General features: G+C 50.4%; 1 protein-coding gene across 2 annotated transcripts in view; it reads left to right on the top strand.

The window, feature by feature from the left end:
• SCTR (secretin receptor) overlaps positions 1–14,147 on the top strand; it is a 78,149-nt gene extending 64,002 nt beyond the window's left edge. The window contains exons 8-14 of one of the 2 annotated variants that reach the window (XR_002085822.2): positions 1,662–1,722; positions 2,039–2,108; positions 6,054–6,145; positions 7,565–7,691; positions 9,141–9,206; positions 12,567–12,608; positions 13,677–13,745. Coding sequence is in view for 1 of the 2 variants with exons in the window: in XM_019469352.2 (XP_019324897.1) it covers positions 1,662–1,722; positions 2,039–2,108; positions 6,054–6,145; positions 7,565–7,691; positions 12,567–12,608; positions 13,677–13,847 (563 nt within the window). In the remaining variant the exon portion in view is untranslated. Of the gene's footprint in view, positions 1–1,661; positions 1,723–2,038; positions 2,109–6,053; positions 6,146–7,564; positions 7,692–9,140; positions 9,207–12,566; positions 12,609–13,676 lie in introns of both variants that reach the window. The other variant, XM_019469352.2, reaches the window with a different exon arrangement.
• Positions 14,148–14,478: the final 331 nt, after the last annotated feature.

Here is a 14,478-nt window from a genome sequence, read left to right as displayed (position 1 = left end):
TTCATGAGTTTGAGCCCCCAGCGGGGCTCTGTGCTGACAGTGCAGAACCTGCTTGGGATTCTCTGTGTCCCTCTCTCTCAGCCCCTCCCCTGCTTGCATTCTCTCTAAATAGATAAACAGATAGATAGATAAATAAACAAATAAACAAACAAACAAACTTAAAAAAAAAAGAATGGGATGCCTGGGTGGTTCAGTCAGTGAAGCATCCAGCTTTGGCTCAGGTCATGATCTTGCAGTTCGTGGGTTCCAGCCCCATGTTGGACTCTGTGCTGACAGCTCAGAGCCTGGAGCCTGCTTCAGATTCTGTGTCTCCCTCTCTCTGTGCCCTCCCCTGCTCGCCTTCTGTCTCTTTCAAAAATAAAAATAAACACTTAAAAAAACACTAAAAAAAAAAACAAAAAAAAAGAATGAGTCACTTCAGAGCTGACTGAAGGCCCTGTGTGTGGAATGGGGGTGGGGGTGGGGGGGTATGTACATGGTATGTCTCTCAGGGAGACTGGCCTGGAAGTGGCCGCTGTGTTGGGGGGGTCCCCAGCATCACCATCTGTAGGCCCTTTGTCTGAGGCTGTTTGATTCCTCCAGAGAAAACTCCTTTGATCTCCGCCCTGGGGTAGAGGTGTGTGTGGAGGGCTGGAGCTAGGGTATAAACCTGGCTGCTGGAGGTCTGGAAGCGGGGCAGCCTGGGGACGTGGCTCTTGCCATTCAAGTGCAGACAAGCATGTCCATTAGAAATAGAAGGAGCCAGGGCGCCTGGGTGGCTCAGTTGGTTAATCATCTGACTTCTGATCTCAGCTCAGGTCACGATCTCACAGTTTGTGGGATCGAGCCTTGAGTCACACAGCCCGCTTGGGATTCTCTCTCTGCCCCTCTGCCTCATTCTCCTTCAAAATAAATGAACTTAAAAAGAAATAGAATGGGCCACATATATAACCGAACATTTTCTAGGGGTACCTGGGTGGCTCTGTTGGTTAAGTGTCCGTCTGGGTTCAGGTCATGATCTTGCGGGTTGGGAGTTCAAGCCCTGCATCGGGCTTCCCTGCTTGGGATTCTGTCTCTATCCCTCTCTCTCTGCCCCTCCTCCACTCTCTCTCTCTCAAAATAGACTTAAAAAAATAAATGCAAATTTCCAGTAGCCACAGTAAACCCAGTAAAAAGAAACAGGTGAAATTAATCTTAATAATATATTTCATTTAGCCCAGTGTAAAAATACTATCATTTCAACATACAATTAACATAAAAGTTAACACACTTCACATTTTTTTATTCCTACAAATCTTCAAAATCCGGTGTCCTGCACTTACAGCACATCTCCCCCGGGACCAGCCACGTATCATGTACTCACTCGCGACATGTGGCGAGTGGCCGCTGCAAGGACAGGACAGGTGTAGACCATCACTTCAGGCTTCTCTTCCCGGCAGAGGCCCTCCTGAGTCTGGCCCGGGCTCCCAGGAGCCCCGGAGCCCCTCGTGGCCTTCAGGATCCATCTGATACCCAGGGCGTCCCTGCCACCCTTGAAGCAGGAGGCTACCATTTGCACAGGATTTCCTAGGGGGTTCCATGCACCTGTTCACTACTGGGCTGGGGGAACTGTCCTGTCCCTGTGCGGGTGTTGAAAACTGAGTCCCCTCTCTCCCGTCCCTCCCTTTGCTTTTATTCTTCAGGTTCCCCAGCTGTTTTTGTTGCTTCGTGGGCCATCAGCAGGCACTTTCTGGAAGACGTTGGGTAAGCTGCTTGAAGGAGAGGTAACAGGAGAGTATTTTATATCATCCAGCTCTTCGAAGAGGATGGACACTTGTTGGGAGCTATCTAGGAGAGGCCTGTTTTTCAAACTGGGGGCCACAGGCGAGTTCTCTGGAGGCATCGTCAGCCTCAGACGTGCTCTGAGTCAGAGGGGAGAGTCGGTTCTGATAGCACTGGGCACACAGCCGCAGTGCTCAGGGTCACCAGCATGGGCCATTCATACGAAGGGCTCCTCAGAGGACTAGCCTTTCCAGGTCAGCTCAGTTCTCCACGCCTAACGGAGCCTGGCTGTCCACAGGTGCTGGGACATCAATGCCAACGCGTCCATCTGGTGGGTCATTCGAGGGCCTGTGATCCTCTCCATCCTGGTGAGTGGCCATCTTCCTGAGCTGGGCTCCAGTGGGAGAGAGGGAAACAGTGACTGGCCTGGACAAAAGGCCAAGAGACAGGGCTCCCTCCTGGTGCGGGGAGGGATCAACCACAGAACTTCCAGAGGTTGGCGGCCCGCAGGAGGGTTTAGAAGCTCCGCCCCCTGAAGAATGGCGGATGGAAGTGGGAGGGGCAGTTAGGAGGTTACATAACTCCCTTTGGTCTGTGAGTAGCCACTGAAATGTGATTAGCTGAGCTCCTTGCCCTAACCTGGCTGGCTCTGTGATGAAACCCCCCCCACCTTCAGATCCTTTGGGTCCTGCCCTGATCTGTTTTCTAGGCATCCCCTTGTTACTGGGAAGAATCATTGAGCTGGGATCATAGGCAGGGAGCTGAGGAAAGCTGAGTGAGGCATGGTCTTGGGCCCTCAGGGTGCTGTTGGGAGGGGCGGGGAGGAGATACAAGAGTGACTTAGGGACAGGGAACCCAGAGGGTCTCAACTGGGATGCCCTTCAGAATCACCTGGGAGCTGTTTAACAATATTGATGGCCAGAGCGCCCGGGTTCCTCAGTCGATGAGCGTCCGACTCGATTTCAGCTCAGCTCATGATATCACGGTTTGTGAGTTGGAGCCCTGCATCAGGCTCTGCGCTGACAGGCGAAGCCTGCTTGGGATTGTCTCTCCCACTCTGTCTCTGTCCCTCTCCCCATCTCTTTCTCAAAGTAAATCAATAAACATTAAAAAAAAAAAAAATACTGAGGGCCAGAGATTCTGCTCTCGTTGTTCTGGGGAGGGGCCCGGACACCAATCTCTGGTTTAAGTTCTCAGGTGCTTCTACTCTGCAGTCAGGGTTGGGAGCCCTGGAGCTGAGCCTGTGGGTGTGGATATGAAATAGGGGGACAGAGGACGGGGGACACCCTCGGGTTGTCTCCTGGATGGAATCAGCCCCTCAGCCAGGCGCAGGGTTCAGGGGGGGTACAGGTACAGGACCAGTTGACAGGAAGTGCCCTTCATGGGCTCTCTGGGGCGGGGCAGGGGTGCTGCACAAGGCAACAGCCCCTCCTCTTCCACTGGCTGGCTGGTGACCTTCTAGGGGCAGTTGGGGGAAGGGAGCCATCCTGCCATCCCATGACCTCCCTCCTTTTTTCTTTTTTAACATTAAAAAAATTTTTTTGGAGGTGGGGGGAGGGGCAGAGAGAGGGGAACAGAGGATCCAAAGAGGGCTCTGTGCCGACAGGCTGACAGCAGTGAGCCCAATGCGGGGCTCGAACTCACAAATCATGAGATCCTGACTTGAGCTAAACTTGTAGGTGCAACTGACTGAGCCAAGCAGGTGCCCCTTTTGAGCATTTTTTAAAAGTTTGTTTATTTATTTTGAGACAAAGTGAGTGCACATGCGTGAGCGGGGAAGGGGCAGAGAGAGAAAGGGGGAGAGAATGAATCTCAAGCAGGCTCCATGCTGTCAGCACAGAGCCCTACACGGGGCTTGATCCCACGACTGGGAGATCATGACCTGAGCCAAAATCATGACTGAGCCACATAGGTGTGCCCGCCCCCTTTTTCTAAATAATAGACTTCATGTAAAAAGAAAAGTTGGAAGATACAAAGTCTGTTTTTCAAAAGGGAATAAAATCACACATACTTTTAGCACCTAGATACACACAATGGATACACATGTGCTTTTCTTTCCTTTTTCTTTGAGGAAAAACATACTTTTTTCAAAATGCTTAATATAGTTTTGTATTCTAGTTTGGTTTTTCACTTAGCAAGAGATGTGAGGTGTCCCATGTCCTTTGAAATTATCTAATGAACCAATGTGCTATGACTGCATGATATTCCCACAGGAGGGCATTTCCTCATTTAGTTAGGGCAGTTTCCTTGCTATAATTCTGGGAATCTGACAGCCCAGCCCAGGAGAGCCCCAGCGGAGGGACAGTGGGCCCCAGTGTCCTGGCAGATTTCATGGGACTGGGTCTATCTAGTGATTGAATGTTTGGTGGATACTCCTGATGCAACGTATCTCCCAACAAGGGCACCTGGATGGCTCGATTGGAAGAGCATGTGAATGGGGCACCTGAGTGGCTCAGTCAGTTAGGTGTCTGACTTCGGCTCAGGTCGTGATCTCACAGTTTGTGGGTTCGAGCTCCATGTCGGGCTCTGTGCTAACAGCTCAGAGCCTGGAGCCTGCTTTGGATTCTGTGTCTCCCTCTCTGTCTCTGGCCCTCCCCACTCATGCTCAGTCTCTGTCTCTCTCTCTTTCAAAAATAAATCAACATAAAAAATAAAGAAAGAAAAATATAAAAGGTTTTATCTTAAAAAAAAAAAAGAAAAAAGGAAGAGCTATGACTCTTGATCTCAGGGTCATGAGTTTGAGCCCCACATTGGGTGCAAAGATTACTTAAGTAAGAACTTAAAAAAACAAAACAAAACAAAATAAAAACCTCCCAACCAGTTGGTCACAGGGCCTGGAATTTCACTATTTGGGACTCATTCTTGGGACCTTAGAGAATTTTTTTTTTTTTTTTTTTTTTTTTTTGCCTTCCAGTGCTCCCTATTAAATTGAATCCAACTCTAAGACAAAAAATAAATGGAAAAAAAAAGCTTTTATTCATATACACCATGCATAGCCAGCTCTGAGCAAGAGGCATAAACAAACAAGCTGAGAAGCATGTTCCTGAAGAAGCAGCTGGGCTAGGAGTCCTGACAGGCCCCTAATCCTTGTCTTGTGGCCAGCATTCCCAGGCCCCAGGCTGTTTGTGTGAACAATGAGGGTGCCCGGCTGGCCGAGCCCACTGATCCCTGCTTCTGTAAATGGTGCTGGAGCCCGTAGGTGGGTGAGAGAGGAGGAGAGGTACCACCGTGTGGGCATCTTTATAACATTCTGGCACTGGGCTCCGGGAAGGCAACACCAAAAGAAATAAACAGACTACATTCCTGTCCTTTAGGAAGTTGGGATTGGGACTGGCAGATACGTGGACACACACAAGTTTGACAGACGTATGCATTTGTCCTCTTTCAAACATTTCAGGTGCTTACACAGTGACATGATCCCTCACTGCAATATATCAGGAAAAGAGAGGTGATCAAGGGTGGCTTCCTGGAGTTGGTGACTGAACTGCAAAGTGAGGCTTTAAGGCTCTGAGGCAGTGGTTCTCAAAGTATGGTCCCCAGGCCGGCAGCTTCACCATCACCTGGAAGCTTGTTAAAAGTGCAAATTCTTGGGCCCCACCCCAGATTTACTGACCTATAGCCTTGGGACCCCACCCCCACCCCCCAGTCAATACCCTAAACCTTAAGAACCTCTGCTGGTGGGGCACCTGGGTGGCTCAGTTGTTAAGCATCTGCCTGTTGGTTTTGGCTGAGGTCATGATCTCAGGGCTCGTAAGTTCGAGCCCCACATCGGGCTCTGCACTGGCAGTGCAGAACCTGCTTGGGATTCTCTCTCGCCCCGTCTCTCTGCCCCTCCCTGTTTGAGCTTTCTCTCTCTCTCTCTCTCTCTCTCTCTCTCTCTCTCTCTCTCAAAATAAACATTAAAATGACGACAACAAAACTTCTGCTGGAAGAAAGCCGTGCTACTCAAAGTGTAGTCAAGGACCAGCTTTGACATCATCTGGAGCTTGATGGAAATATAGACTTTCAGGTCACCTGAAACCTGCTTTTTAACAAGGTCCCCAGGGGTTTCAATGCACCCCCAGTGTGAATAATCCCTGATGGCAACTGAGCAGACCTCAGAGCTCCAGCAGCCAGGGGGTAGGAGCGGGTGCCGGGTCAGTCATCCCCTCCCATAGGTTTGCTCCACCAGGACTGTGGGGCAGGTGAGGGGAGGCACAGTGGTGCAATCTCGGGTGTGGCCTGCAGTGCCTTCTCTGCCCTCAGGTCCAGGGGTCAGGGGCCTGGAGGGGTGGCGATCACCTTCAGCCCCACCTCTGTCTTGTGTTTTACAGATTAATTTCATCCTTTTTATAAACATCCTAAGAATCCTGATGAGAAAACTGAGAACCCAAGAGACAAGAGGAAATGAAGCGAACCATTATAAGTAAGTGGAAGGCAAAGACAGCTTGCTCAGTCAGCACGTATTTCCTGAGCACCTATTGTTTACCCAACTGGACCTAGTTCCTGGGAGGTTACAAATGTAAATAGGAATGGGGGCGGGGTGAGGAGGGGTGGGATGGGTCCTTTGTGCAGCCTGAGAAGGCTGCCCCAGTGGTGGGAAGATAAGAAATCTTTCAGGATCCCAGGAAGCAGAGATTTGTGCTTGGGGCAACGCCAGGGAGTCTCCTGATGGGTTTCGGGGACCCAGCTTCAGGGACATCGATATAGGTCTGTGTATTGTTCAAGGGAGAATGGCCTTCATCAGATTTTCAAGATATGTGATCCAGAAATACTCTGAAACCTTTAAGATGTTGAAGGGAGATGCTGTACTAGTTTGCTAGGTCTATCATAACATAACCACACACTGGATGGCTTAAAGAAGAGAAACTTACTCGCAGTTCTGGAGGCTGGAAACCCAAGGTCAAGGTGCCGGCAGGACTGGTTTCCTCTGCCTTGTAGATGGCTGCCATCTCCCTGGGTCCTTTTGTCTGTGCTCAAAGGTGTCTCTTCCTCTTCTTAAAAGGACGCCAGTTGATTGGACTAAGGTCCCATCCTAACAACCTCCTTTTAACTTAATCACCTCTTTTTAGGTCCTGTCTGCAAGCAGAGATAGGTATTTCTGAGGTCCTGCAGTTAGGGCTTCAATTTATGAATTGGGGCTGGGGAGATGTAATTCAGCACAGAACGGTTAAAGACAAATCAGTGTCCAGCGGTTCTGAGCTTTGAGAATCCAGCAGTGAGTTGGATTACTTGGTGACAGATTCTCCAGGACATTTTTAGAGCAGTGGTGTCCAGAGTAAGCTGGAGCGGGGGATTCAGGATAAAGCTGCAAGACAGAACACAGGATGCCCAGTTCAGTGTGAATTTTGGATAAACAACAAATGGTGTTTTAGTTACTTACTCAAAAAAATATGATCCTTTGTTTACCTGAAATTCAAATTGAACTGGGCATCCTGTATTTTTTATTTGCTAAATTTAGCAACCCTAATCTGGGAAGAAAAAAAAAGCACATCTCCTTATAGGTATTTATTATCAAAAAAAAAAAAAAAAAAGAATCCTGGCTTTGTGAATAATATGTTAAATAACACATGCACATAACTTATAAATAATAAAGTTGTTTGGGTGCGTTTGTGTCCAAATGTTATTTGCCGATAGGGGTGCGTAATCAGGTATTTTGGGGACTGGCCATGGGTGGTGGGTATGTGGGAGTTAGAAATTCTCTAGAATGAAAAGTCAAACCACAAAGGTTGGGGGGGGGGGGGCCCTCCGCTGGCCTCCTGCAGTCAGGCAGGTTGGGTGTGTGGAGCTGTGCCCTAGGGGAAGGGGGCAGGACACCGCAGCGGGTCTGGGTCTGTGTCTGTAGGCGCCTGGCCAAGTCTACCCTCCTGCTGATCCCCCTCTTCGGAGTCCACTACATCATCTTCGCCTTCTCCCCAGAAGATGCCATGGAGGTCCAGCTGTTCTTTGAATTGGCCCTTGGCTCGTTCCAGGTAAGTTTCGCGGGACTGTGACTTTCGGGAGTTCTCTCTTTCCTTAAAGAGAAGTGGAGACCACAGAGGCGGCAAGCCAGGTCTTCCCAGAAGGGTCCAGCAGGGGGTTTGGGGGTGCCTGCTTTGTCTGACATCCAAGAGAAGCTGGGCAGGACCTCACTGTGCTGTGGGACTCAAGTTCCCCACCAGTCAGATGGTGGGAGGTAAAACTAAGGAGAGAGACTGACTCCAGGGAAGACGAAAGGGAAAAATAACCCCACATACTGCATTGCACACCTCTCCACAGTTTATATGTAGTCAAAATAGCCTTAGTGCTGAGGGCTATGGCTGAGCCATCAAAAAGCAGGGCAGGAAGAGGAACATTGTGGGAATGAGGGAGAGGGCATCTGAAAGAGAATAATATCTTCGTCTTCATACTGGGAAGTCCATAAAAAATGCCCCAAACCGAAAAATCCAGAAGTAGCATCATCAGCATATTCTTCAGAACCAGTGAAAAGAATTCCAAGTAGTTGCCTCTGAGGAACAGGAAATGGGGGCAGGGGTGTTAGGAGGCTGCTGTTGTTTTGTGACAGCAATCATTTGACTCTTTGAAACTTGCATGCATACACAAGTTACTGAGAATAATACCCAACCTAAAAAAAAAAGGGAAGAAAGAAAGTGAGGGAAGAAAGCACCTACCTATTCATTCGAGATGTTGTGAGGCTTAAAAACAAAACAAAACAGTAAACGTGTTTAGACAGAAGGACTCTTAACATGAATCCCAAACGTCACAGTGTTACTTTGTTTACTCATAGCTGTCTCCTTCCAAAAATAATATGATGTAGCTTTCAGGAAAACCATACAGAGGACAAAAAAAGAAAAGAAAAAAAAAGGTAGCCAAGGATCAGTGAAAAAAATAAAAATAAAAACCAAAATTGAGTTCATACAGAGAAGCAAATTCAGGAGAGTGCTAGGAAGGTGGGAGAACTTAGAGATTTCCAGTAGCCAGAGCAAGAACAGAAACACAGTCTGTTCTAAGATTTATAATATCCGCAATGGAAACAAGCAAATTCCCAGGAAAAGGCTAGAGATTATAGGCTTCAGGGCCTGAGAGAAATTTCTCCCAGTGGATTTTCCTAAAGAAGCCAGCCTGTTCGCAACAAGATTGATTATCCTGCAAAGTCCTCCTCACTGGGGAGGCTTTGGTCTCAGGACGGGGCTCAGAGTCTCCCTTGTTGCCTGAGTTCAGTTCAGGGTGGGTGAGGCCGGGGTCACTCTTCTGTCACTTTCAGGTTCCGGGGAGGACACATCACTGGGCACACGTCATTGAGTAGAGTCAGATCTTCTCCACACCCTGCCTTCAGACCCTACCCCAGGGCTGTCCCCTCTGCCCAGAGCTCCCTGCCGGTGCCCCAGGCTCCAGAGAACCCAGCCTCTTATGTAATCCACATTCTTCGTTTCTTCATCCAGAGTTTCCGTGTCCACCTGCTCTTGTAATGTGTGGGAAGGCTGGGCTCACAATGGCCCATTCAGCAGGTGGGGGATTCCGGGTCCACATGGGTGGAAGGCCTTGACCTGGCTTCCAGAAGTGGGTAGTGACCTCACTGAGAGCACAGATACCCGTGTCTGCCTCCCTGCACAGAAAGGGAACTTCCTGTCCCCTGGAGTTGGGGCTTGTGGCTGGGGCTGGGCCATTTGGTTTCTCTCTAAGGAAATGGCTTGTCAAGAGAAAACCCAAAAGCACTTTCAGAATGTTCTCATAGAAACATTCTATGTTTACAAAGAAAATGGATCGTTAAGGTTTTTTTAAACTTTGCTCACACACAAACATATATCACTTGATTATCTATTACCCGTGTATATTTTATATAATGTATATATTTTAAAAATTCTATATTATAGAAAATTTCTTCCATATATTAAAGACAATAGTAGATAATGAGCCCCATGTAGTCATTGCCCACTCAAGGCGGGTATGTTTCATGTCTGTCCCCAGCTGCTTCCTCCACCATGTCCCCCCTCATTTTAATCAAATCAAAGACTGTTTTATTCAAATGTGAATATTCTAGTCCGAATCTCTAAAAGACAGGGGCTGAACGAACACACACAGAACCACAATACATTATCAATGGCATATACTTTTATTTTAATGTTTATTTTGAGAGAGAGAATCCCAAGCAGGCTCTGTGCTGTCAGCACTGAGCCCCACGCGGGGCTCGATCTCACGAACCGTGAGATCGTGACCTGAGCTGAAATCAAGAGTCGGACACTTAACCAACTGAGTCACCCAGGCACCCTGTCATATACTTCTGGCTTTTTCTGATTGTACACGTAAGAGTTGTTGTAGAAAATTTGGAAAATAAGGAACCATTAAAAAAGAAAAAAAAAATCATCCATAATCTCATGGCCCCAGAAATAATCTGCTAAAAATGATGGTGGGTTTACTTCTACGCCTTTTTTTTTTCTTTTCTTTAAAGTCTCTTTTCTATCCAGGAAGACACTTATGTACGCACAGCTTATATAATTGAGGTCATGCTATGTGTGGTTTCCTTTTTTTTTTTTTTTAATGTGTGGTGTCCTATCTTGTGTGTTGTAATTCTCTATCTTCCTGTTGTCTCCACGTCACTAAAATTCTTCAAAGACTTCATTTTTAATGATTGTATAAAAACTGTGGAATTTCTTTTTTTTTTTTTAATTAAAAAAAAATTTTTTTAATGTTTATTTCTGAGACAGAGAGAGACAGAGCATGAACGGGGGAGGGTCAGAGAGAGGGAGACAGAATCTGAAGCAGGCTCCAGGCTCTGAGCTGTCAGCACAGAGCCCGACGCGGGGCTCGAACTCACGGACCGCGAGATCATGACCTGAGCCGAAGCCGGACGCTCAACCGACTGAGCCACCCAGGCGCCCCAAAAACTGTGGAATTTCTTAAACTCGCTGGCTGTAGGAGGCCTGCCCTATATGTACCTGGGGCACAACTCACTTTCCCTCACCTGGGGCTCCGGCCCTCACCTGAACTGTGAAAATGTGTCTCCGGATCTTGGAGGCCCAGGCACCCCCGGGCCCCATGAGGTGGGCGCCATCCACAGCCAGCAGCCTGACCACCGGCGCTGGGCCAAGCACGGGGCCAGTCCTGCCTAAACCCCTGTGACCCAGTTCCCTCACCTGTAAAATCGGGGTCCTCCCCCTCCCCCCTAGGGCTTTGGCAAGGATTCAATGAAGCCCCTAGAGCCCAGAACCCCATGGTTATGTAGGTCAGACAACTCCACATCTAGTTGTCTCACCTTAAAGCCTGACTTTTCCATCTGCTGACAGAGGCTCCCAGGTGAGAAAGCTGGAGAACCACCTGGGATTTTTTTTTTTTTTTTTTTTTTTTGAGACAGAGGGGTGGAGGAGGGGCAGAGAAAGGAGACAGATTTTCGGAGACAGATTTTCAAATAGGCTCCATGTCCAGCACAGAGCCCAATACGGGACTTGATTTCACCGTGTGATCATGACCTGAGATGAAATCAAGAATCAGCCACTTGACTGAGCCTCCCAGGTGCCCCAGTCTGAGATCATCCGTCCTCAGGCATTCGGATTTGGGGTAACCTAGGCAAAAGCTCCCAGGCGATCCTAACGTGCTACAGAAGTTGGAGACTGCAGCCTTGAGTAGGCGTTCTTGCCGTCCACTTCCCCCAAATGGTCTCCGTTCTACGTAGCAGTCCCGGACGCCTGATACTCTAAAGCAAATCCTTGAGTTTTGTCACTGTTAAAACGCCAACAGCCCTGAGCCATTGTATGTATTAAGTCCACCATAGCTGGGCTGGTTCATCATCCTCTGGGGTCCTTTCCAATGTGGTAAGTAGGTAAAGGCAGGTCTGGATGGGACCGGGAAGGGGAGGGGAGCCCCCCTGAGGTCAGCGCTATGGCACGCAGACCTCTGAGGGGAAGGGTGCCCACCAGCCAGGGAAGCTGCAGGGCAGAAGGAAGGGCAGGCTGACCTGAGGGGTCCCTGAGGAGGTGAGCAGAGACCCTGCCCTTGGCTTATGGTCCCCAGCAGGCCTCTTGGCCTCAAACCCTGCATCTCAAGACTGGAGTCCCTGGCCGAGCTCCATGCCAGGACCACTGGGAAAACAGAAGCTGCAGATACTAGTGAGGAAGGGTCCTGACAGGCACAGACCTCCATCGCACCAGGGAACATAGAGTGCATACAGCCCCGAGGCCCCTAACCAAGGAGATATATACGGGGAGGTCACACACACCCCACTTTTGGCAGGCCAGCACCAGCACGCGGGCTTTGCTGATTTCACATTCACGCATTCGTGTTTCAGTGTGAAGAGCTGGCCGTGGTGGACCGCCTCCGGATTTCCAGCTGATCTTGAAAATGAGCCCGCACCAGGCCCAGGGTCTCCCAGGGGCCGGCCCCTCCCCCTACCTGAGGGACAGTGCGCTTTGGGCGCCACCAGTCTCTGCTTCTCCCAGATGGCCCGCCTTACTAATTCAGGGGACTGGCCTGGTCCCCACGGGCCCAAGTTAGCAGCTTCTACTCTGTGGTTGCTGGAACCACAGGTGTCCAATGCCCGATGCTGGACACTGGGCTCACAGACAAAAGGGGTCCTGCTCTTGCCCCAAGGAGCTGAGTCTATGCTGGATGATGCCAGCAGAGCCAGGGGTACAGTAGGGGGCTCAGAGGACATAGCCCTAATTCCCCCTGAGGTGAGAGGTGTGAGAAGGCTCTGGGACACTTCCTGGGGAGAAGTGAGCCTGGGGCTAGCAATTCAAGGATGTTGGGGCGGGGGGGGGGGGGGGGGGGGGGGGGGGGGGGGGTGGGGGGCGGGAAGCTGAAGGGAGGCTGGGTACAGGAGTACCTGCACTGACCCCTGCTGCCTTGCCCCCCCTCCCCCCCCCCCCCCGCAGGGCCTGGTGGTGGCCGTCCTGTACTGCTTCCTCAATGGGGAGGTGAGTTCTCAGCTGGCCTGGAGAGAGGAGCTTCCTAGCCACTGGATCCCTGTTCAGGAGCTCCCCGAAAAAGGTGGTGGGGAGAGGTGGGGTGCGGGCTGGGTCTCCTGAGCTCACTTCATGGGAACATCGAAGCACCCAGAAGCCTAGTTCACACATTTACTGCGCACGACCCTCAGTTCAGCACAAGGGGGATTCTGTAGGTCTGGGCTGGAGCCTGAAAATGTTTAACAAGCTCTCTCCAGGAGGTTCTTACCCTAGAGCAAGTCCAGGAAAGAGGGAAGTATGGGCACCCCAACAAGAACCCGGGCTCCTGACTGCTCTGCTGCTTTGCCTGGTGAGTGACCCTGCTCACTGCCCACTGCCCTTCAATGGGCCTCAGTGTTCCCATCTGTAAAATGGCGCAGAGGCAGTAACAGCAAATCCATCCTCAAGGACCCTCCAAATGAGTGTTGACTCCTGGAGTGCCAGACACTTACTATGAAGTCTCTGCTCCTGCGCAGAGCAGTTGGGGGAGGACACACACAGAAGCAGCCCAACCACTAGTTGAATATAGTCCTTCACACAAGTAAGGCCTTTCTAGAACTGTCGACCATCAAACTGGTTTGCCACACTTGAATGGGAATAACCTGTTTTCCAAAACTCAAGCATGAAACCTGGCTTCAAAGGTTTGGGCTGCTACAGCTGGGCACCCTGGAGGACATTTCCAAAGAGCAACTCCCGGGCCCCCAGATTAAGTTGTGAGCTAGGGAGGCTTCATGGGAAGGAGTCCAGTTTGTCCCAGGTGATGACCTGATTAATTCTGGAGTTCTGGAATTTGTGAAACAGCCCAAAGCCCCTTCCTTGGGACCCAGGCGGCAAGATTGAAGGTGAAAGTGTCCAGGAGAGAGGGGCCCTCAATCCCTACTGGATGTTGGGGCTGGAAATGGCCAATCTGAGGGGTTTGCAGGAGAGGGGAAGGTTCGAGTTGTGGGACCATGCTGAGGTCCCGGGGTGGGGGCGGTGAATGGGACTGTGGGTACAAGGTCGGTTCTTCTCTCCTCCACTGATGGTGGTCTCTGGGGGCAGGTGCAGCTGGAGGTTCAGAAGAAGTGGCGGCAGTGGCACGTCCGTGAGTTTCTACTGCGCCCCGTGGCCCTCAACTCCACCTTCAGCAATGGCACCAGCGGCCTCACCCACAGCACCAAGGCCAGCACCTCAGAGCAGAGCGGGGGCACCTGCAGGGCCAGTGTCATCTGAGAGGCTGCAGCAGGGCCACGCACGGGACAGAGACCAAGATGGGTCATGAGAAGGCTAGACATTGCTGCAGGACAGTCCGTATCGGTCTTCTCAGCAGACATCATAGGCTTTTCTCCTGTGACCAAGAACTCCCCTCCTCTGGGCCTCAGATTGGGGAGGGGGCTGTGGTGAGAATTCCTCAGAACTGATCAAAGCACAGGCACCGTGGGGCAGGATGAGGGCCCGGGATTTGGGTCTGTTGTGTTACGTGAAGGGCAGTTCAAGGGTTCCAGAAGGCAGGGAAATAAATGGTAGCTGGGATGGGTCTGGTATGTAATTGCCCGCTCTCCTTTAGCCCTCGAGACACAAGGTGAAGGATGCTGAGGCTGGCCTTCCCTACCCCTTCCTGCAGGAATAAGCTCGAAGCCCAGGAAACATGGCAGTCAAGACCCTTGGCCCTAGATGGACCCTCCTTACCCCTCACTACAACTCACCTGTCCAGTAGCTCTTACCCTAGAGCCTCAAGACAACTGGATTAACCTGACCATGTCAGTGAAGCCAAGAGAGACGCCAAGACCCCCAGCTTCCTTTTACTAACCCAACAGGGTACAAGGCACCCTCCCGTGCCTCCTCTTTCACAGTCACCTGCAGC

Source organism: Panthera pardus, unplaced genomic scaffold, assembly GCF_024362965.1.
Source record: "Panthera pardus isolate Hobbes unplaced genomic scaffold, ASM2436296v1 HiC_scaffold_10, whole genome shotgun sequence".
Taxonomy (NCBI): Eukaryota; Metazoa; Chordata; class Mammalia; order Carnivora; family Felidae; genus Panthera; species Panthera pardus.
The sequence above is the reverse complement of the archived record's forward strand: the minus strand, read 5'-3'. Positions and strand labels throughout refer to the sequence as shown.